We start from the raw sequence: 23159 nt of genomic DNA on the forward strand, positions 1-23159 counted from the left end.
TTCATAGTTAAAGAAGGACCTCTTTCACTGGAGGAAGTTCAGAACAGGTGCACAGGAATGTTTCCTGCGATGAAGGGTTGACTCGTGAGGGAAAGTTGAAGTTGTTGAGGGAATATTCGTCAGAACTTGAGAAGAATTGGAGATGACTTCATCGAATCAGAAGATTGTCTTCCCTTTTTGGAGAATCTCATGCTGAATCAGGGAGAGGGCATAGTTTTAGAATGGAAAATCACTCACTTAATGTGGGAATGCTGTGGGAATGCAGAAGAATTTCAAAGACAAAGATGAGTTTATGGTTATATGCACAAGCAGATGTATACACAGATGCATTGAAAAACTTACTTGTTGCAGCACCACATCAGATACACAACATTCCCCAGAAAAACATAAATTTAACATAAATTATGCCCAAGTTTAACAAGAAAGAGCAGAATTATAGCAGTAAGAAGTCCGTAATAGTGTAAAGTGATCTTACGTATTTTAACTCTGAGGATTGTACATCCACAGAGCTCTCTGTACTACGGAGCAGTGAAGACTGAAGTATTGAGGGTCAGAATAGACTTCAGGGAGAATTCAAAGATTGTGGGCAACAGGTGGGTGAGTGGACCTGAAACCATGATCTGTTGAATTTGCACCAGACTCAAGGGGCTGAATGGTCTACTGTTCCTTGCCCTTATGATGGAAAGCACTCAGAGAAGTTATTTGCACAGGGTTGCTGAAAGTTAGCAACATGTTAGCATGACATGCAACAAAAACAATAGATTTAACAATTGTAAAGAATAAAGAATTATATAAAAATAAACTTAGATGTTAAAGGACAGATATGGAATAAAATGTGCATAAATACATAAATACCAGCATGTGCAGTACTTACAATGTGAACAGCATTATAAAATGTGGTTTAAAGTATTTATGATGAAGGAAAGGGGGTAAGGGATAAAAGGGCTAACTATAACGTTTGATCAGATTAACTGCCTGGAGGAAGAAACTTTTAAGGTGGTATGAAGTGCTTCTTTTAATAGCCCTGTAGCGCTTTCCAGAAGGGAGATTGTCGGAAAGACAGTTTGCAGGGCGGGTTGTGTCCACATTGATCTTTGCTGTCCACTTCTTTGTCCTGGACACATCCAAGTCAGGCGTTGATGGTAGATTGGAGCCAGTGAGCTTTCCTGCTGTAGTTTTTGTGCAGTGAATGCAGCTGAATCCAGTCCTTCAAATTGACATGTGTGTACAACTGGAAAGGAGAAGTATGCTTGCCTTGGGTTTGACAGGAACTTGCTCACTGTGATGTATAAACACGTGTGTTTGTGGTTAAAAATAAACTCTGCTCAGATAATGGTGCGTTAACATGGCACGCCAACAGCCAACCTGCTGGCTAGTGCCTCCGTTTAAATAGCACAGAAAGAACTTGATATGAAGGCGTGAAGTGACAATGATAATGTGGCAGAGTGAGATTTCTAGGCTTTAATCTCCACACTGATGTGTGGTCTCCCAGCCGTGAAGCTACGCTGTTTCTTCCATCAGTGGATTGGACAATTCACCACGTTGCTATGACAACTTCTTCCTGTAAACCTGGCATAGCACTTGGATTCCACTTAACCCCCAAACTTGATGCAGTCTCTCACCTAGAAGTTGATTTTGGGCCTAGCATTCTGCTGTGTTTAGAAATTTAAGAGTTTTGCTCTCATTGTGGTGCAGCTTTTTATCTGCAAAAAGAAGAACTGAAAAGTGTGGTAATGTGGTGTGTGGCTGAGTCTGCTCTTTGTGGCCAGTATGTGTGTGTGTGTTGACCAATATCTTGCCTGCCTGCTTATTTAACAGTTAAGTACAGCTCCGAGAGGGCCCTCATCATTATTTGATCAGTACACAACATTATCAGCCTACATATGAGTCTGTCCTTTTGTTGTTAAAATCCTGAAGTCTAGGTATTGTTGACCTTTAGCAGATGGTGGTTAGCCAGTGTTTTGAACCATTTTGGTCAGCAACTAGTTAAATGCGTCGTGGTCTGTAACTTCAAAAGAGAAGATTCATAGAATTGTGCAAAACTGAAACAGTCCCTTCAGCCTAACCTATTCACAACGACCAAGCTAATCTCATTTACCAGTATTGGGCCGGTAACTCTCTTACTCTCTCCTTTCCTATCCATTTACCTATCCAAATATTTTCTGAACCTTGTAATTGTATCCACTTGTTCCTTAAACCCAACATAGTTGGTGTGAAATATTTGCCTGTCAGATCCTCTTTAATATTTCCTCCTTTCAACTTAAACCTATGACCTGACCTGATGAAGAATGCTGGCTGTTTATCCCCCTCCATAGAGGCTACCTGACCTGCTGAGTTCCTCCAACATTTTGTGTGTGTTGCTCAAGGCCTCCAGCAACCGCAGAGTCTCTTGTGTTTAAGCTGATGCCCTCTAGCTTAAGGCTGCTTTCTACTGGGATACAGACTGTGACCGCTCACCCTATATATACCTTGTATAATTTAATAAACCTTACATCACTTGTAAGCAGACTTTTTTTCACTGAGGTCATGGGTTAAGGGTGAAAGGCAGAATGTTTAAGGGGAACATAAGGGAGAACTTAGATGGTGGTGAGAATGTGGAATGAGCTGCTAGCGGAAGTGGTGGATGCAGGTTTGATTTCAACGCTCATTAGAAGTTTGGAGTAGTTTTGAGAGGCTGTGGTTCAGGTGCAGGGCAATGGAGCTGTGCAGAATATTAGTTCAGCATGGACTGCATGGGTAGAATGGCCTGCTTCTGGACTCTATCTCTATCTTAGCCTCCTTTGCTGCAGGAAATAAAAACCTAGCCTATCCAATCTCTCCTTATAACACAAGCCGTCTGGTCCAGGCAAAATCCTTGTGAATCTTTTCGACAACCTCTAAATCTTTATCATATCCTCACAACGAGTTAACGAAAACGACACACAATACTCCACGTGGAGTCTCACCAGCATCTTCTACGATGTAACATGAAATCCTAACTCTCGTACTCAGTGTCATGGCTAATGAGGGCAAACTTGTCAAATATCTTCGTCACCACTTTGTCAACTTGTTTTACCATTTCCAGAGAACTATGTAGTTTTGCCCCTAGGTCTGTCTATTCCACAACACTCCCCAGGGCCCACTGTGTTTGTAGGAGGCTTGATAACCATTTAGGAAAAGCCAATCCCATGACTGAATGGTGATTTGGCAATGTCCAGAATTCAGGAGGAGTTTCCACTGATCCACACTCAATGTTGTTCTGTTTTCTGTGCTCATTCCAGGTCAGAGATGCACAGAACTATCCTCTTCATTATTTTTCTCTTTCTACCTTCATCTTTTCTTCTTTCTCTTTGTAATGTTTAGAATGGGAGTCTGGCCTGGAATGATGATGGTGATGGTGGAAGAGCAAGAGAGGCTGCCAAAGACTTCGCCAAGGTCAGACCTTCTCGATTTTTCTCCTTTCTGTCTCGGGCATGGGTGAATCAGGGTTCTTAACTTCTCACACTCTCCCTCAACTTCACTGATCCCACCTCATTCCACTCATTTCCTTACACTCCTACTACATAGTTTGTCTCAAGTCATCATCAGCTCCCCCTTGGACTCTTTGGCTACTGTGTAAGTAAGTAGAAAACTAACCCACTAGCACATCTTTGGGATTTGGGAGGGAGCAGGAACATCTGGAGGACACATGTGCGAACATAAGGAGAATGTACAGACTCCAGACTGACAATACTGGAGGTCAGGATTGAACCTGGTCTATTGGAACTGTGTGGCAGCTTCACTAACTGGAGAGCACTGTATGCTCTCACTCTCACTTGTTCCTACTCTTACTTCCTCCCCTTTTCCTTACTTTTCTTTCTATTTTTGTTTCTACTTCTCTAAATCCATATTTCACTCTCTCTCTTTCGCTATCGTCTGTCTTGATCACTCTCCTCACTCCCTCCTTAGTTATCCTTTCTCGCCTATTTTCTTCTGCCAGCCCCCTCCCCTTTCTTCCTTGCCACCCCGCCTTTTTCTCTCATGTTGTCTCTCTCTCTCTCCATCTCTCTCCTGTCCCCTTTCAGCCTTTTCTCTCCCTCCTGCTCCCCCTCACACCCCCTCTTGCTACCCCTCTCTCTCCCATCTCCTTCTTTCTTGCCCTCTCTTCTGCCATCTCTCTCTCCTGCCATCTCCTCTCTTACCCTCTTTCTCTCCAGCCCCCCTCTGCCCTGTGCTCGCAATCTCTCTCTCACTTATCCTCTCTCCTAACCTTCTCTCTCCCTTGCCTCCATCTCACTCTCTCTCTTTCTCTTTCCCCTGCTCTTTCTCCTGACCTCTTTCTCTCTCTTCTCTCCCATATCTCTCTCCTGCTTTCTTTCTCTCCTCCCTGCATCGCTAACCTCTGATTTCCCCAATTCTCCCCTTCTCTCACCTCAGCCACAAGTGAGTAACCGAGCTGTGCCAAAGGCTTTTGTTTTAAACCAGAGTCAGCAGTTAATTGCTTTCCGCAGAAACATCCCGTAACCATCTCATTCTAGTTCTCAGAGTTCCCGTCAGTTGTAGGATCTTGATTTAAAGCGCTGACCTCAGAGCAGTACTTTCAACCACTTCTTCCAGAGATGATTTGGCTTTTTCTCGCTGTGGAAGGTACTGGGGATGCTGCCCTCATTTTCCACTTACTGTGGTCACTAGTGAAAGATGTCACGAATAATTTATTGCACCGCAGTCATTTCGGAACGTGACTCACAAAATGGAAAATGAGCAGACCACTTGACACTCATAGTTATTCTGTTGTGCAGTGATTATTGTTGATTTTGTCTTTTTAATCCTTAAGTTCACTTTGCATTCAAATCTCTGCTGTGTTTGGTTTTGAACGTATTCATTCCCTGAGCATTCAGGGGCCATCTTAGTTAAGAGATTTCTTCCCCTTCCTGTATGGATACTCAGATATCCTCAGAATTAGTCAGGTTTATTATCACTGACATATGTTGTGAAAATTGTTGTTTTGTGACATCAGTACCATGCAAGACATAAGTTACAATCTGTCAATAAATCAATACATAGTATAATAGAGGACTAGTGAGGTAGTGTCCATGGGTTCACGGATTACTCAGGAATCTATAAAGATAAGAATTAGCTTTATTTATCACATATAGATCGAAACGTACAGTGAAATGCACCATTTGTTTCAAATCAAATCAGCCGGGATTGTGCCTAGGGCAGTCCCGCAAGTATCAACACACTTCCAGCACCAACATAACTTGCCCACGAGGATACGCCATTGGGATATGGGATGAAGTCAGAGCACCCGGAGGAAAACTAAACAGTCACGGGGAAAATGTACAAATTTCTTACAGACGCCGGAGATATTCGAAACCCGTTCAGGGATTGCTGAAAAGCAATTGTGTGAACCACCATGCTACCGTGCTGCCCTTGCTATGCTGCAGAGCTGTTCCTAAATCACTTAGTGTGAGTCTTCAGGAAGTTGATCCTGAGGTTATTATTGAGCTTTGCGTCTTTTTCCCAGGGTTGAAATGTCAAATACTAGAGGATATCTATTTAAGGTGGGAGTGGGAATTTAAAGGAGATGTGCGGGAAAAGTTTTTTTATATATATATATATACACACACACACACACACACACACACACACACAATTTCAGGCTGAGACCTTTCACCAGGACTGGTGTTTAAGTGGCTGTTAATAGACACATGAATATGCAGGATATGGATCATGTAGAGGCAAAAGAGATTTCATTTAATTTGTCATCATGTTTGGAGCCTGTTTCTGTGTTGTACAATATTCGATTGTATGTTCAACAGTTGATTGTGTTTATCCAGAAGTTTTAGTCCAGAATACTAAAATCTCCATATTTCTGGCCTATACATTTTGAATTGCTAATGCCAAAGTATCATCTTCTCATTTTATGACCTACACAAGATGTAGAGCTGGACATCCCTCTTCTCTAGGACCAGAAGACAGAGTCTCGGAATAGAGGGATGTCCATTTAGAACCATGAGATGAAAAGGAATTTCTTTAACCAGAGGGTGATAAATCTGTGGAATTTGTTGCTGCAGGTGGCTGTGGAGGCCATGTAACTAGGTGTAACTAAGTAGGAGACTGATATGTTCTTGATTTGTCAAGGGGTGAAAGGCTATGGAGAGAAGGGTGAAGAATGGGGTTGAGAGGGAAATTAATCAGCCATGATGAAATGGCAGCGCAGACTCAATGGGCCAAATGGCCTAATTCTGCTCCTAAGTCCTATGGTCTTATGGTCTGGAGTTGAACAAAGGATCTCTCCTGCTTGGGCAGTGTAGGATTGGGGTACAGTTTGGAACATGGAGCCAGGGTTTTATGTGTGAGGTTGGAAAATTCTGAGGGAGTGAGAAAAAAATTGGAATCTTTTCGTTAAGTTAACACCAGATCATTTGTTAAATTTTGTTAGGTCACTGGAGATGTGAGTTAGCAACCAGGAATGCTTCCCAGGGTTGAGATGTGTTTCTTATAGCCTTTGATTTCTTTGCCATGGTTTGATCAGTTTTACACATATAAATGGTGGGAAGCAGATCAAATTCCCCCATGTTCCACATTCTCTGAAGTCTGTCCCAACTGCTGCTGCGTCAGTTAAAAAAAATCCCCTTGGGTTTTTATGGTCAAACACAATTTCTGACAGGTCTGACATCTTGATTTTAAATTTGGGCTGAAAATGTTCATATCTCTGATACGTTGATGATTGAAAGAGTGTAGGGAAAAATTACAAGGATGTTGCCAGGATCTGAGGACCTGGTTACTCTTTTCCATAGATATTGCCTGACCTGCTGACTTCCTCCAGTGTTCTGTGTGTGTTGTTTTGAGGACCTGAGTTATAAGAGGAAGGTTGAACAGGTTGGGACTTTTTCCCTAGAGCAGCGGTTCCCAACCTTTGGTCCATAGACCACTTGGTTAATGGTAAGGTCGGAAACCTTTTATGCTGTAGAGCACGGGGGGAGATTTCATGGATGTATACATAATGATGAGAGGTATCGATATGGCAAATGCAAGCAGGCATTTTTTACTGAGGTTAAGTGAGACTAGAACTAAAGCTCATGAGTTAAGGGTGTCAGGTGAAATTTTTAAGAAAACAGCGGAACTTCTTGACTTGTAGGATGGTGAGAGTGTTTAACAAGCTGCCACCGAAAGTGGTGGATGCAGATTCAATTTCAGCATTTAAAAGAAATTTGGATAGGTACACCGATTGGGGGGGCATGGAGGGTTGTGGTCTGAGTGCAGGTCAATGGGACTAGGCAGATTATTAGTTCTGCACTAGCTAGATGGGCCAAAGGGCCTCTTTCTGTGCTGTAGTGTTTGATAACTCTATAACATGCGCTCCCTGTTCAACCAAGAACATTGCTGGTTTGTGACGTGAGAAAAGAATATGCAAATCGGGGAACCGTAAAATCGTACATTGCTGAATGGCTGCAGTCAAATTCCTCAGAAGGCAGGTTTTCATTACTCATTACAGTACTCCCTACAACATCAACAATAGAATGACATTCTGATTACACATTTTCACTTGCAGACCCCCATGCAGTTCTAACTTGTGCTCGAGCTTTGATTGACTTAGGTCACGTTTAAAACGGAAAAGCAAGATCTTGAATTAGCACCAAACTCTGTCTTTGGTTACTCAGATGATATATTGAGCAACGCCAGACTTAATAGAAACCCATATTGAATGAACCAGCTGCCAACTGATTTATTATTTGTTAGATATTGTGCGGCTGGTAATTCCTAATTTCTTTGTTTACCAGAAGTATTCATGTGAGCTCATGAGAATTAAGCACTGGCTCTGTTATTAATTGCAGAACCACCCAGAGGGAACTTCTGGATTGCTGCTGCAGGAATGTGTACTTGTCAGTAGCATGGGAGTTTTGGAGTGGTTTTCCATCTATGTTTCACTGGTGGGAAAGATTTGGATGCCAGAAATCGTTAGCATTACTTGAGCATTAATTTAGTACCCAAGTATTCCAGCATCAGGCATCTTTAATACCTAATGAAAGACCATGAAAATGAAACACCTGATGAAATGTCCAGGCTCAAAATGTTGACTGTTTATTCACCTGCATAGCTGCTGCCTGATTTGCTGAGTTTTGCCAGCACTTTGTGTACACTTAGTGGCTACTTTATTAGATACACCTGTACACCTGCTTATTAATGCAAATATCTGATTGGCTGATCATGTGGCAGCAACTCAATGAATGGGGAAGAAATGTGATCTAAGTGACTTTGACTGTGGAATGATTGCTGATGCCAGACGGGATGGTTTGAGAATGGTGCGAGAAACAAAAAACATCCAGTGTGTGGCAGTTCTGTGGGCGAAAATGCCTTGTTAATGAGAGAGGTCAGGGGAGAATGGCCAGACTGGTTCAAGCTGACAGGAAGGCAACAGTAACTCAAATAAGCACGTGTTACAACGGTGGGGTGCAGAAGAGCATCTCTCAACGCACAACCCATTGAACCTTGAAGTGGATGGGCTATAGCAGGAGAAGACCATGAACATACACATTGGCCACTTTGTCAGGTACAGGGGCTACCTCACAGTGTGGCCATTCAGTGTGTGTTACTGTAAAAATATGTCTTCCTACTAAACAAATGAGATCAGTTGTGGTTGCTGAGGCCACTTCCATGAATAGCATACTACGAATGATTGGTGATGGTGAGTCATTGATGATAGTGTCTCATCACTAACTGATTATGGGACAGAGAGCTAAGCTAAGTAGGTGTTAATATTGAGTACTGAAACAGTAAATTAATTGATGAAAGGCTAGAGGAACTCAGGAGGTGAGGCAGCATCTTGGGAGGGTCAGTTGACATTTATAAAGTTGAGATCTTTTCATCTTGGCCTGACCCAAAACTTTGTTTGTCCATTTCCCACCATAGACACTACCTTGACCCACTGAGTTCCTCCAGCGTTTTGTGTGTTGCTCCAGTTCCCAGTAACTGTCGTCTTTTGTGTCTCTGTTAAATTAATTGACATTACCATTCCTGTTTTTTATTCAATGTTGGTACTGCTTGTTATCAGTCCCTCATTGACCATGAACTGAACACCCCTCTTGGGGCAACAGACACAAAAACGCTGGAGGAACTTAGCAGGTCAGGCTGTGAAAAGGTGTTGTTTCAGGCTGAGACCCTTCATCATGGAGAGGGTTCAAAGGAAATTCACAAAAATGATTCCTGCATTGAAAAGATTGTCATGTGAGGAGCGTTTGATGGCTCTGGGCCTATACTCTGGAATTCAGAAGAATGAGGGTGACTTTATTGAAACCTACCAAATGTTGAAAGGCCTCAATAGAGTGGATGTGGAGAGGATACTTTATATTTTATTGTCGCCAAACAATTGATACTACAACGTACAATCATCATAGCGATATTTGGTTCTACACTTCCCACTCCCTGGATTACAAATCGATAGTAAATATTAAAAACTTAATTTATAAATTATAAATAGAAAAATGGAAAGTAAGGTAGTGCAAAAAAACTGAGATGCTTCCTATGGTGGAGGAGTTTAAGGCTACGTCCACACTAGACCGGATAAATCTGTAACCGAAGCCTTTTCTCTTCATTTTGACCCTCTGTCCACACTGAAATGGCATTTTCCTCCCCCGAAAATGGAGCCTTTCTAAAATGCTCTCCAGAGTGTTTAAATCTGAAAACGCCGGTTGGGCGTTATAGTGTGTATGGGGTAACCGGAGGTTTTAAAAAAACCTGTCGTCCCTTTCATCGGTGTAGAGACGATGGCTGTAGGAAATGTTTCCAGGGTGACCCCCCTGTGGGAGTGGGGAAGATGTTGGTGGGGCCACCCGGGGGTCTGTGTGTCCGTATGTATAGCTATTGAAGTGGCTGTGAGGCTGGTATTGTGGCGGTAAAAAGTACTTGGGGGGTAGCCATCATATTCTTCATCATTGCAAATCCCTCTGCAACAGAGTTGGTCTGTTTTTCAATGTTTGTCGTCAGCCAGGTCATACTGTCCGTGAACTCCCTGTCGGTTGCCTCCATACGCTGCAGTATTTGTTTTTTTAATTTCAAGTCCTCCTGCACGAGAGCCAACAGCTGTCTGTCCTTTGGCAATTTCCTTTTAAGTTTTTCTACTCTGTAACTGGAAAAACGTGCACCAAGTATACCGTTTCCTCTTCGCTTGTTTTCTGTAGATGTGTCCTGCGCATGCCCAGTAGGAGGAGATTTGCCCAAATACCTGTTTTAATGTGGACGGAGGTATTTTCAAAAACACCTGTTGTGGACACCTATCGTTTTTACGTGAAGCCGGCGTTTTCAAAGTTATCCGGTCTAGTGTAGACATAGCCTAAGACCAGAGGACACAGCCTCAGAATAGAGAGGCGTCCTTTTAGACTGGAGATGAGGAGGAATTTCTTTAGCCAGAGAGCGGTGAATCTGTGGAATTCATTGCCACAGGCAATTGTGAAGGCCAAGTCTTTATGTATATTTAAGCCGGAGGTTGATAGATTCTTGATTAGTCAGGGCACGAAGGGATATGGAGAGAAGGCAGGAGATTGGGAATGAAAGGGAAATGGATTAGCCATGATGAAATGGCAGGGCAGAATTGAAGGGTTAGCGTCGTGGTTAGTGTAACACTTTACAGTGCCAGTGACCCGGGTTCAATTCCACCGCTGTCTGGAAAGAGTTGGTAGGTTTTCCCTGTGATCGCGTGGGTTTATTCCAAGTGCTCCGGATTCCTACCACTTTCCAAAAGTGTATGAGTCAGTGTTAGTAAATTGTGGGCATGCTGTGTTGGTTCAGAAGCATGGTGACACTTGCAGGCTGCCCCCGGCTCATCCTCGCACTGTGTTGAACATTAGCACAAATGACACACTTCTCTGTCTCGAGATACATGTGGCAAATAAAGCTAATCTAATCTATCTAAGTGACTGAAGTAGTCATAGTATTGCTAAACTGTAGTGGTTGGTGTTGTGCCGATTGGTTCGAGAATAAATAGTTGAAGGGAAGTGGCTGTTCATAAACCTGGTTATGTGAGACTTCAGGCTTTTTTTTGAACTCCTGCTCGTGTTAGCTGTGAGAAGAAGAATGGTGGGGATCTTTGATGATGGATGTTGCCTTCTTAAGGTAATGCCTCCTGTAGATACTACTGATTATGGGGCAGATTCTTGACTTCATAGTGACTCCCTCATGCTGCCCTCATTACAGTGTTTTCTTTCGTTCTCTCTACAGCTCTACGAACTGGACAGCGATCCCAAGCGGAAAGAGTTCCTGGATGATTTATTCGTTTTTATGCAGAAGAGAGGTGAGTCTGACTTTGCGTTTCCCATGTCTAACGTTTTGTCTCGGTTTTGGAGAAGAAATTCACCGTGGCTTGGAAGTTTTGCCTGATATTGAAGCCCTCTTGAAGTCAACAGAGCTGAGTGTTAGGCAGGGTGATGAGGAGAGTCACATCAGGACCCAAGATGAGTTTCTACACCTGTTGACTTTCTCGCTGGGGTGCAGATGAAAAGAGTTGTACCAAATCAACCATGTCTCATTAGGTGGCTGTTGTCTTGTAGGTGGCTTTACAAATTTGGCATTGATCTTCCACTGGAGAATGTGAGTTGAAATCTGAGCTGTTTCTCTTTGTATGAGCTGTGATTTAGAATCAGATTCAGTATCACTGACATAGTGAAATTTGTTGTCTTGCAGTGCAATACATAAAGCTATTACTACAAGTCATAAATAGAAAAAAATAGTGTGAAAAGAGAATAAAAGTAGAGGTAGTGTTCATGGGCATTCAGGAACCTGATGGCGGAGAGGAAGAAACTGCTTCTAAAATTCTGAATGTGTGTTTTCAGGGTCCCATACCTCCTCATTCGTAAGGCCAGTGATGTTGTGGGGATGGAACTGGACTCTCTGACGGTGTCTGAAAAGAAGATGCTGTCCAAGTTGCATGCCATCTTGGACAATGTCTCCCATCCACTACATAATGTACTGGTTGGGCACAGGAGTACATTCAGCCGTGATGCAACACAGAGCGTCATAGGAAGTCATTCCTGCCTGTGTCCATCAAACTTTACAGTTCCTCCCTTGGAGGGTCAGACACCCTGAGCCAATAGGCTGGTCCTGGACTTATTTCCTGGCATTATTTACATATTACTATTTAACTATTTATGGTTTTATTACTATTTAATTATTTATGGTGCAACTGTAACAAAAACCAATTTCCCCCGGGATCAATAAAGTATGACTATGACTCCCTGATGGTGGTAATGAGAAGAGGGCATGTCGTGGATGGTGAAGGTTTTTAATGATGAATACTGCCTTCTTGAGACATCACCTTTTGAAGACGTCCTCGGTGGTGGGGACCTGTGCCCATGATGGAGCTGGCTGAGTTTACAGCCCTCTGCGGCTTTTTCCGATCCCATGCATCGAGCATGAGGGAGTGTGTTTGAGCATTTAGTTTGTAGCGTCTTTAAAGAAAGCAGTTTTGTTGGCAATGACTCTGAGAGCAATCAGGTATAAAGAGAATAATGTGGACTGTTACAGGACAGAAATGTGCTATTCAGCCCATCTGCCCTCTGTTGGAATTTATGCTCTGTATGAGCCTCCTCCCATCATCGGCGGGTGTGGAGATTGGCTGTAACGTTGGTGGAGAGAGTGTTGCTGATAAGTAAGGAAGTTCTTATGAACAGGGGTCCCTGTCAATGATATTATTATCTTAGGAGATCCCAGAGATGTCCAATGGTGATGACCCCTGGGATACAGTGGACAGGATTTCCCTGCAGTATCCTATGGATTTATGGGATGTGATGTCATCCCATGGAAGTCGTGCTCAGGGATACAAAGAGATCCTAACCATTGGTCAATTGAAAATCCAGAGTGGTTGGGATGATCTCGAAATAGTTGTCAATGTGGAATGGGATAGGAAAAAATAGATTCTTCATTTGATTCTCCAACATGAAAAATGAACTTATCTGCGTACACATATGTGAGCAGGTTTGTGTGAGCGCATCTAGGTGTGGGCTCATCTGCACAAGTGTGTGTTTGTGTTGTGTGTCTTTGCACACTTGGACATGTGTGTACATACTCATGTGTCCCTCTATTCTGAAGCTATCGGAGTAGATTTCTTGTTTTGGTCTGAGAAATCAACCAACTGTCCACTGTCATTTCCATTCATTTAGTTCCATTGATTGTGAGCAGTTTTTGGGCCTCTGTATGTCAGGAAAGATGTGCTGGCCCTGGAGAGGGTCCAGAGGAGATTCACAGGAATGATCCCATGAATGAATCATTTGACATGGTGCATGTTTGATGCCTCTGAGCCTGTACTTGATGGATTTCAGAAAGATTAGGCGGGATCTCACTGATGCCCATTGGATGCTGAAAGGCCTGGGTAGAGATGATGTGGGAAGATATTTCCATTAGTAGGAAAGTGTAGGATCCGAGGGCACATCATCAGAACAAAGTTTCTTTCAAACTGAAATGAGGAGATATGTCTTCAGGCAGACAGTGATGAATCTGTGGATGAAGACATACAGTGATGAACCTGTGGAATTCATTGCCACAGAGGGCTGTGGAGGCCAAGCCATTGAGTATATTTAAAGCAGAGATTGCTTTGTTCTGAGTGGGAAATGGATTAAGGGTTATGGGCATGAAAAAATTCAGTCGTGATTGAATGACAAAGTAGACTTAATAGGCTGAATGGCCTAATTCTGCTCCTATTTCTTAGGGACTGTTGGGCATTGTAATTTAACCATTAGATCTGAGTCCGTTGAAATAAACTTGTAAGGTTCACTTAGATTCTGTCACTCTGGGCAGTAAAGTGAGCAATGAGTAGAGCTACTACCTTACAATACCAGGGACCTTGTACTAGTAAAGGGACTAAGGGTTATAGGGGGAAGGTGGGAGAATAGGCTGCCATCTGCTGCCAGTGGAAGTGATAGATGCAGTAAACTGTAACATTTAAGAGGAGTTTGGATGGGTCTATGGATAGGAGGGGTATGGGGGGTCTATGGGTGCAGATGGATGCGACTAGGTAAAAGACCAAAGCAAAAGGCATAAAATGCTGGAGGAACTCAGCAGGTCAGGCAGTATATATAGAAATGAATAAACAGTTGACTCTTCAGGTCGAGGCCCCTTTCTCAGGACTGAGAAGGAAGGGGCAAGATACCAGAATAAAAAGGTGGGGAGAGGTGAAGGAGGCTGGCTGGAAGGTGATAGGTGAAGCCAGGTTGGTGGGAAGGGTCAAGGGCTGGGGAAGAATGAATCTGATGGGAGGAGGATGGGCAAGGGAAGGAGGAGAGGATCACGGGCGAAGAAATAGGCAGATGAAAAGAGGTAAAAAGGTCAGAGTGGGGAATAGAGGAATTATTGGGGTGGGGGGGGGGGCGGTCAGAATCTTCTGCCCAGGATAGAAATGTCAAATACCAGAGTGCATGACTTTAAGCTGAGACGGTGAATGCTTAAGGGAGATGTTGTACAGAGCAAGTTTTTACGCAGTCAGTGAGTAGGTGCTAGTTGTTGGTTGGTGGCACTCATGATAGTGTCATTTAAGAGGTTTTTAGACAGGCACATGAATAGGAAGGAATGGAAGAATATGGATCACATGCGAACAGATTGGATCAATTCTATTTGGCATCATGGAAAGTACTAGTACAGTGGACTGAAGAACCTGTCCTATGCTCTACTATGCTCTATGATTAGTCAAGAGGGGTCACCACTACAGTTGAGCTGAAAAGTCTTCTCACCCACCTTTTTGATCCACACAGACCTTTAGCAGCTTGCCCAGGCTGTTTGATCCACACCTTTGAAGTTATTTTTGTCCCCATTAAAACAAGGAATTACTTTCAATACATTTTACAGGGATTTTATATTTTTCAAAGCATAACAAGATAGTCACATGTAATTTCAGAAGGTGCAATTGAAATCAGATCAAGGTAAAGTGTGGAATACGCGGTCGAATGGTTTAATTACTGGACATATCCTGCACTCCCGTTCAGAATCTAGCTCTGTCGTGCTAGAAAGTTTGTGAATCCTGTTGAATTTTCTCTATTTCTGCATGTATGACCTAAAATGTGATCAGATTTTCATGTCAGTCCTAAAACTAGATAAAGAGAGCCCAATTAAATAAATAACACAGAAAACATTATACTTATTCATTTATTTATTGAGAAAAATGATCCGGTATTACATGTATTTGTTGGAAAAAGTATGTGAACCTCTGGGGTAATGCCCTGTACAAAAGCTATTTGGAGTCAGGTGTTACAACCAATGAGATGAGATTGGAGGTGTGGGTTGTAGAGGTGCCCTACTCCATATAAAAAAAAGACACTTACTGACAGAGTCTGTTCTTCTCAAGAAAGTTCTGTTTATGTGCACCATGCCTTAATCAAAACAATTTTCAAGAGGACCTTGGAAGAAGAATTGTTGAGATGCATGAAGCTGGAAAAGACGACAAAAGCATTTCTAAAGTCCTGAATGTTCATCAGTTCACAGTAGGAGAAATTGTCTACAAATGGAGGAAACTCAGCATTGTTGCTGCTCTCCCTAGGAGTGGGCATCCTGCAAAAATCACACCAAAAGCACATAGTGCAATGTTGAAGGAGGTGAAAAAGAACCCAAGCAAAAGACCTGCAGAAATCTCTAGAACTTGCTAAAGTCTCTGTTCATGTAAGAAAAACACTGAACAAAAATGGTGTTCATGGAAGGACACCACGGGGGAAGCTGCTGCTCTCCAGAAAGACGTTGCTGCACGTCTCAAGTTTGCAAAAGACCACCTGGATGTTCTGCAATGCTTCAGGACAATATTCTGGCAGAAATGCACATTGCTATGTTTGGAGGAAAAAGGGTAATGCACACCAACACCAAAACCTCATCCCAACTGTGAAGCATGGTGAAAGGAGTATCATGGTTTGGGGCTGCTTTGCTGCCTCAGGGCCTGGATGGCTTGCAATCGTTGAGGGAACAATGCATTCAAAATTGCATCAAGACATTTTACTGGAGAATGTCAGGGTAGCAGTCCGTCACCTGAAGTTTAATAGAAGTTGGATAATGCAACAGGACAATGATCCGAAAGACAAGAGTAAATCAACAACAGAATGGTTAAAAGAAGAAAATTTGTGTTTTGGAATGGCTGAGTCAAAGTCCTGATCTTAATTCTATAGAAATGTTGTAGAAAGGCCTGAAGCAAGCAGTTCATGCAAGAAAGCCCACCAACATCCGAGAGTTCAAGCAGTTTTGTAAGGAGGAATGGCCCAAAATTGCTCCAGGCTAATGTGCAGGACTGATTAACAGTTACCAGAAATGTGTGGTTGACGTTATTGCTGTGCAAGTGGGGTCACACCAGTTACCGAAAGCAAAGGTTCACAAACTTTTTCCAACAAATAATTGTAATATTGGATCATTTTTCTCAATAAATAAATGAACAAGTATGATTTTTTGTGTAATTTAATTGGTTGGGTTCTCTTTATCTAGTTTGAAGATCTGATCACATTTTAGGTCATATTTTTGCAGAATTAGAGAAAATTCTACAGGTTTCACAAACTTTCTAGCACCACTGTAGTTGTTTCACTCATGCCCGTCAGGGTGTGGCTGTTTGTGTTGGGTTCAGGTCAGGCATGTTTGGTCTGTATTCTAATTAAGCATTCAGGCAAGTGAGGCACAGCTCACCATTTTATCCAACCCGGTGTCATTTGCTCAGTTTTACACCAGAAATATATTTCGCCCTAAAGTAGTTCAATATCATGTTTGTCGTTGTCACTCTGTAGGTCGAAAGTAGGGGGGAAATTTCAGTCCAACGGCTTGAGCTACATTTAGATTGGTCATGGATGTGTCAGGTTTTGATTGGGCATGGTAGGGCTGGATTTCAATTGGCTGTAGATAGGTCGGGTTTTGATTGGCAGTGGATGAGTCAGATTAGCCGTGTATGGGCTGGGTTCAAATTGGATTTCCATTGGCTGCTGCCAGACTGGATTTTAATTCTGAAACCACGGGGGCTACTTTCCTAGCTGCCAATCCCCACTTAGTCCATCTAATCCAAAATATTGTCCCCCTGAACATCTGATCCAGTGCCACTTTGGAAGCCACCTCTCAGACAATGTTTTCCAGGTGCTACGCACACTGTGTGTACACCAGTTGTAGTCAGGGTCCTGATTCACACTGATTGTACACCAGTTGTAGACGGGATCCTGATTCACACTGATTGTACACCAGTTGTAGATGGGGTCCTGGTTCACACTGATTGTACACCAGATGTAGACGGGGTCCTGATTCACACTGATTGTATACCAGTTGTAGACGGGGTCCTGGTTCACACTGATTGTACACCAGATGTAGATGGGGTCCTGATTCACACTGATTGTACACCAGTTGTAGACGGGGTCCTGGTTCACATTGATTGTACACCAGATGTAGACAGGGTCCTGATTCACACTGTATGGACATCAGTTGTAGACGGGGTCCTGGTTCACACTGATTGTACACCAGTTGTAGACGGGGTCCTGATTCACACTGATTATACACCAGTTGTAGACGGGGTCCTGGTTCACACTGATTGTACACCAGATGTAGACGGGGTCCTGATTCACACTGATTATACACCAGTTGTAGACGGGGTCCTGATTCACACTGATTGTACACCAGTTGTAGACGGGGTCCTGATTCACAATGATTGTACACCAGATGTAGACGGGGTCCTGGTTCACACTGATTGTACACCAGATGTAGACAGGGTCCTGGTTCACACTGTATGGACATCAGTTGTGGACAGTCATGAATCATACGGAAGAGGCCATTTAACAATATGTCTTATTGCTCTTTAGAAGAAGATGATGGATCTCCGGTCGCTACTGGAAGTGCAGGGCACCACAGTGTTAATGATTCATTATGGATTTGGCCCCATTACCTTGTTAGATGGAGCTCCTTCCCATTCCTGTCAGAGGTTTTGTTGAGACAGCCAGGGGTGGGACAGTGGATTAATGAGCTCAGAGCTGTTTACATTAAGAGGTTCATTTTGTGTGGAATTCCGCCCTTACACAGGGAAAATAGCGTGGTGTGGGGGAAGGGGTGAGAGCTCGGCACCAGGCTCGATCCTGTGGGAATCTTGCTAAGCCCCGGTAGCTGCAGTTTGCACTAACTGATCCGGGGATGCAGTAGCTCTCACTTGTTAGCTTCCCCCGGCTGCTGAAAGAACTTTATCTGACAGACAGTGATAGATGAGGTCTAGCAGTAGTTACCACACTGGAGATTTGAAGTGTTCATGTTACTGTCTCCCTATAAATATAGTCAGTCTGCGTACCTCTGCGCAGGCTTGCCTTGCTTGTCCTCCTGAAATTTATTTTATTCAGCGATACAGCACGGAGTAGGCCCTTCCGGCTCTTTGAGCTGTGCTGCCCCAGCATCTTACTGTGTACGTACATCTATTGATGCTTCTGGACACATCTTCAGTGATGTTCCTGGAATCATCGGGTGTTTCGGGTCTTTCAACATCATACACCCTCCTCCAGGTGACCCAGCCGAGGCTGATCAGACCCCAGCTTGTGTCCAGATGGCAAGCTGCTTATGACACCATAGCTCCCCACTTTTGAGCCACAACCATCTTGAGGCCCTTTCTGCCGCATTGGTGGTACTGCGGATGGCTCTCCTCTTCCTCTCTCCCTCGATGCCCAAAATGCTGAAGGCTCTAACTAAGGAACGGGCTATGAATCCCCTACAACCAACCTCCACTGGGAGACACCTTGCTCTCCATTCAGCCTGCTGACAGTTGCTGACCAGTCCTGCGTACTCAACAAACCTGATCATCCCTAACTTAATCACAGGACAATTTACAATGACCAATTAACCTCCCCGGTACGCCTTTGGACTGTGAGGACACCGGGGCACCCGGGGAAAATCCACACATTCCACGGGGAGGACGTACAGAGACTTCTTACAGAAGGGCGCCGGAATTGAACTCCAAGCTCCAGAACGCCCCGAACTGTAACAGCGTCGCGCCAACTGCTACACCACTGTGGACAGGCGCTGTTTTAAAAGAATGCTGCTATGTGTAGAACTTTTCCAAAATGTTCACGAACACCACCTGTGCATAAGGAAGAGGGCTATTGCAGGAAAGTACATGAAAACCAAAGGCCATTTGGCCCATCTGCTCTTGCCCAATCCCTTGCTTTCTTCTAAACTAATCCACCTTCACTCTAAACATGTTGTACTTAAACCAGTGAAGTCGAAGAGTTATATAGCACGGAAGTAGGCTCTTCAGCCCCTCATCCATGCTGATGAAGTTGCCTTCCTGAGCATTTGCCTACTTTTGACCTATATCTTTCTAAACCAAGGATTAATGGTAAGGCTCCATGGTAAAAAAAGGCCGGGAGCCCTTGCTCTAAACCTTTCCAACCCATATACCTCTCCAAATGTCTTTTAAACACATCTCTACCTTAATCAACCTTCCTTTAGTCTAGTGAACAGCAATACATGTAATACTCCAAATGCAGTCTCAACAATATCAAGCACACTTACTACATGATGCACCAACTCTTGCACTCAGTATATTCAAAGCTCAATGCTATGAAAATTGGAAGGTTTGTGGGTTCAAGCTGCGCTCTTTCCTGTGCAGTTCTGGTCACCTGCTTGCCGGAAAAATATCAGTAAGATTGAAAGAGTGCAGAGAAAAATTATAAGGATGTTGTTGGGACTTGAGAACCTGAGTTATCTTTCTCTCTGGCTATCCATCCCATAGGATGATGATGGTTCCTTTCAGTCAGTTAGTGGGGTTTGATATGTGGGTCCTGGAGTGGCTGTACAGGCCGATCCTCTACAGGACTTGGGTGTGTTGAGGATACCCCACTCCTCAGATAAGGAACAGCATGTGCGTGAATGGATTTTAGGTGAGTAGGGGGTTGCACAGGTCCAGACCCACCCTCTCGACATCCCTTCCCAGATCCAACGGCACGGTGGGGTCCAAGACGGCTGGAGGAAGTTCTGTTGCAGTGAATGGCTAGACCAAGCTTCAATGCAAGGGATGCCCTTTCCATGCTTCTCGGCACATGTTTGCTAGATGGCCGTTGACCCTACAAGAGGGTTCATCCGCCCTTTGACAGGTTTTGTTTTTCATCCTGCAGGGTGTCTAGCCACCCTCCTCACCAGGCAAACCTGGTGGGGGAGCCGGTTTAGTCGCCGACCACCCGACCTTGCGACAGGTAGTACTGGGTCACACGGTACCAGCAGCACTCAGACGAGTGACCTGACTGACCTGAGTTATAGGGGAAGATTGAATAGGTTCAGACTTCATTCCCTGGAGCGTAGTGGAATGAGGCAAGATTTGATAGAGGTATGCAAAATTATTTGGGTATAGATAAGATAATTGCAAGCGGCTTTTTAACCTGAGATTGGGTGAGAATAGAATTAGAGGTCATGAGTTAAAGGTGAAATGTTTAAGGGGAACATGAGGGGGAACTCCTTCACTCAGAGATGGTGTGAGTGTGGAACAAGCTGACAATAGAAAGTTATGGATGCATTTAAGAAAAATTTGGATAAGTTCATAGATGGGAGGGATATGGAGGGCTATGGTCTGGGTGCAGATCAATGGGACTATGCAGAATATTAGTATGGCTCAGTGTAGATGGGCCAAAGGGCCTGTTTCTGTGCTATTGTAATGCTCTATGACTCTTGAAGTATGAGCACAAAGATCTATCACTATTGGGGGAGTGCTACACAATCCTTTGTTGGGGTCTGCATTCCAAGTGCTCACTCAGCTGATTTTAAAGGATCCTATGATTCTGTTTTGAAACATATATTGGGTGGCGGGGAGATGGTGGAACTGGAATTCTCCCCGATGTACTGGCCAATCTTCAATGCTCATTTAATATAGTTGTCAGAGATAATCTGGTCATTATCACATTGCTATTTGTCGGAGTTTGTTTGCACAAGCTGGCGGCTACATTTTCTGCGTCTCAACAGAGACAGTAAAGTGGTATGGAATGCCCTGAGATGGTGAACTGTCCTATATAAATGCAGGGATATGTTTGTATTGCATAGCTGGCAATCCACCCGCAATACCACACCATTTAAACAGAGGCTATTTTTCAATCATTAACGAATGCAAATTCCTTGGACTGGCGTTCTGTTTTCCCACTGTTGTTAAAGTATAATGGTCAGAAATTAATTCATAACTTGTTTTAATTTCCTATAAGATAGGAGGCCATTCAGCCCTTTGATTCCTTGCCTTCACTCAAAAAAGTCCCATCAGACAGAATTAAATCATTCTGTCTCATGTGCCCATCAATTCTCCCATCATGCACGAAAGATATCAATGAGTTTGAAAGAGTGCAGAGAAAATTTACATGGATGTTTCCAGAAATTGAGGACCTGAGTCAGAGGGAAAAATTGAATAGGTTATGATGTCAGTGATGAAGGGCCTTGGCCCGAAATGTCGACTGCTTATTCATTTCCATGGATGCTTGCTGACCTGCTGAGTTCCTCCAGCGTCTTACGTGTGTTGCTTTGTACTTTATCCCCTGGAGAATGAGAGGAGAGTTTATAGAATGGTACAGAATTGAGGGGGTGAATGTATGCCGGATTTTTTCCCCCAGTTTGGGTGAGACTAGAACTAGAAGTTATAGGTTAAGGGTGAAATGTAAAATACTTACAGGGTCTCTGAGGGGAAGTGTCTTCATTCAGAGGGTGTTACGAAATGAACAGTCGACTTTTCAAGCCCAGACTCTTCATCAAGACCTTCGTAAGTCCTGATGAAGGGTCTTGGCTCAGTATGTCGACTGTTTATTTCCCTCCAAAGATGCTACCTGACCTGAGTTTCTCTAGAATTTTGTGTGTTTTTCTCAGGATTTCCAGCATTTGCAAAGCCTGTTGGGTCACAGATTCCACTAAAGCCGCTAGCAATGAAACGAAGCCTGTAAGACATAAGAGTGTTCTATCCTTCCATGAATATAACAGGTTTAAGTGTTTCACATGTTCCCAATCCTGACCCAACTGGCTTCATGCTCATTTTGGCCCACACTTCTGGGCCCAGCTGCCTCCACAAACCAGGGCACTTTCCTGTGTCCAGTGTTCCCAATCCAACCTCGCAAATACGTAACTGGTAACCCTCAAAGTGATTGGGTAATAAAGCACAGAAACTGCCCCTTCTGCCCAATTCGTCCATGCTGACCAAATGCCAGTCTGAGCTAGTACCACTTGCTCTTGTTTGGCCCATTTGCTTCTATCTCTTTTCTACCCTTGTACCTGTCTAAATTCATTTTAAATGTTGCTATTATGCTTGCCTCCTGACACTTTGTCTGGCAGCTCATCCATGTACACACCGACCTCTGTGTGAAGAAGTTTCTTCTCAGTAACACACACAAAATGCTGGAGGAACTCACCAGACCAGGAGGTGCTGCCAGGCCTGCTGAGTTCCTCCAGTATTTTGTGTGTGTTGCACGGATTTCCCACATCTGCAGATTTTCTCTTGTTTGAAGTTTCTTCTCAAGCTCATTTTAAATCTTTCCCTTCCCACCTTAAATCTGTACCCTCTAATTTTGATTCCTTTTGCCAGGGAAACAGACTGTAGTGCTTCCACTGTATCCGTACCCCTCATGAATTTATACCAGTTCTCCTCTTGGTCCCTTAGTCTCCAAGGTGTAAAGTCCTTGGCTGCCTAATCTTTCCCTGAGTCAGCAGAACACAAGGACTGTGTGTACCTGGGATGTAGAGGGAGCTGTATGGAGAAGGACTGAGGAAGGCTGGCCTTCGGGTCAGTGCAGTTTGGATCTTACCGAGACATGTCAGTTATTCTTAGAGCAAGGGTGACAAACATTTTTGAGAGCCAAATTGACGATAATCTTCAAAAGATTTCTCTTGCAAGTCATGGCAATTTTGAACAGAGATTATTGTTGATTAATGAATTAGTAACAATAATTATGGACTTTTTTTTAAAGAAAGAGGAGTCCTGTTGCATATTTACATTGTTTTACTCTGAATAAAATTATAACAGAGATAAATTTAAATAATTGAAACATTTTAGATAATCTGTTCAAAAATTGTTAATATTAATCTGAAAAATAATGTCATTTCTAAGTTACTGCAACCGTTTACTATCCAAGTACTGATGTGTACATCAGGTTTGTGAGGATTTCAAGACGTATCATCCAATGTCACATAACTATCTAGCTGGCGCCAATCCGGAGTGAGATGTTCCTGTGAAAACACCTCACTGCTCTCCAGTTGTAGAAAAACTTTCTTTG

The 23159-nt window shown here is 43.4% G+C and overlaps 1 protein-coding gene across 2 annotated transcripts in view; it reads left to right on the forward strand.

Annotated features, from left to right (window-relative positions):
• LOC140211854 (AT-rich interactive domain-containing protein 3B-like) overlaps positions 1 to 23159 on the forward strand; it is a 250075-nt gene that overhangs the window by 98810 nt on the left and 128106 nt on the right. The window contains exons 4-5 of one of the 2 annotated variants that reach the window (XM_072282029.1): positions 3343 to 3414; positions 11179 to 11251. In XM_072282029.1, the coding sequence (XP_072138130.1) occupies positions 3343 to 3414; positions 11179 to 11251 (145 nt within the window). The remainder of the gene's footprint in view (positions 1 to 3342; positions 3415 to 11178; positions 11252 to 23159) is intronic. The other variant, XM_072282030.1, reaches the window with a different exon arrangement.

The sequence above is a fragment of the Mobula birostris genome, chromosome 18, assembly GCF_030028105.1.
Source record: "Mobula birostris isolate sMobBir1 chromosome 18, sMobBir1.hap1, whole genome shotgun sequence".
In the NCBI taxonomy this organism is placed as follows: Eukaryota; Metazoa; Chordata; class Chondrichthyes; order Myliobatiformes; family Myliobatidae; genus Mobula; species Mobula birostris.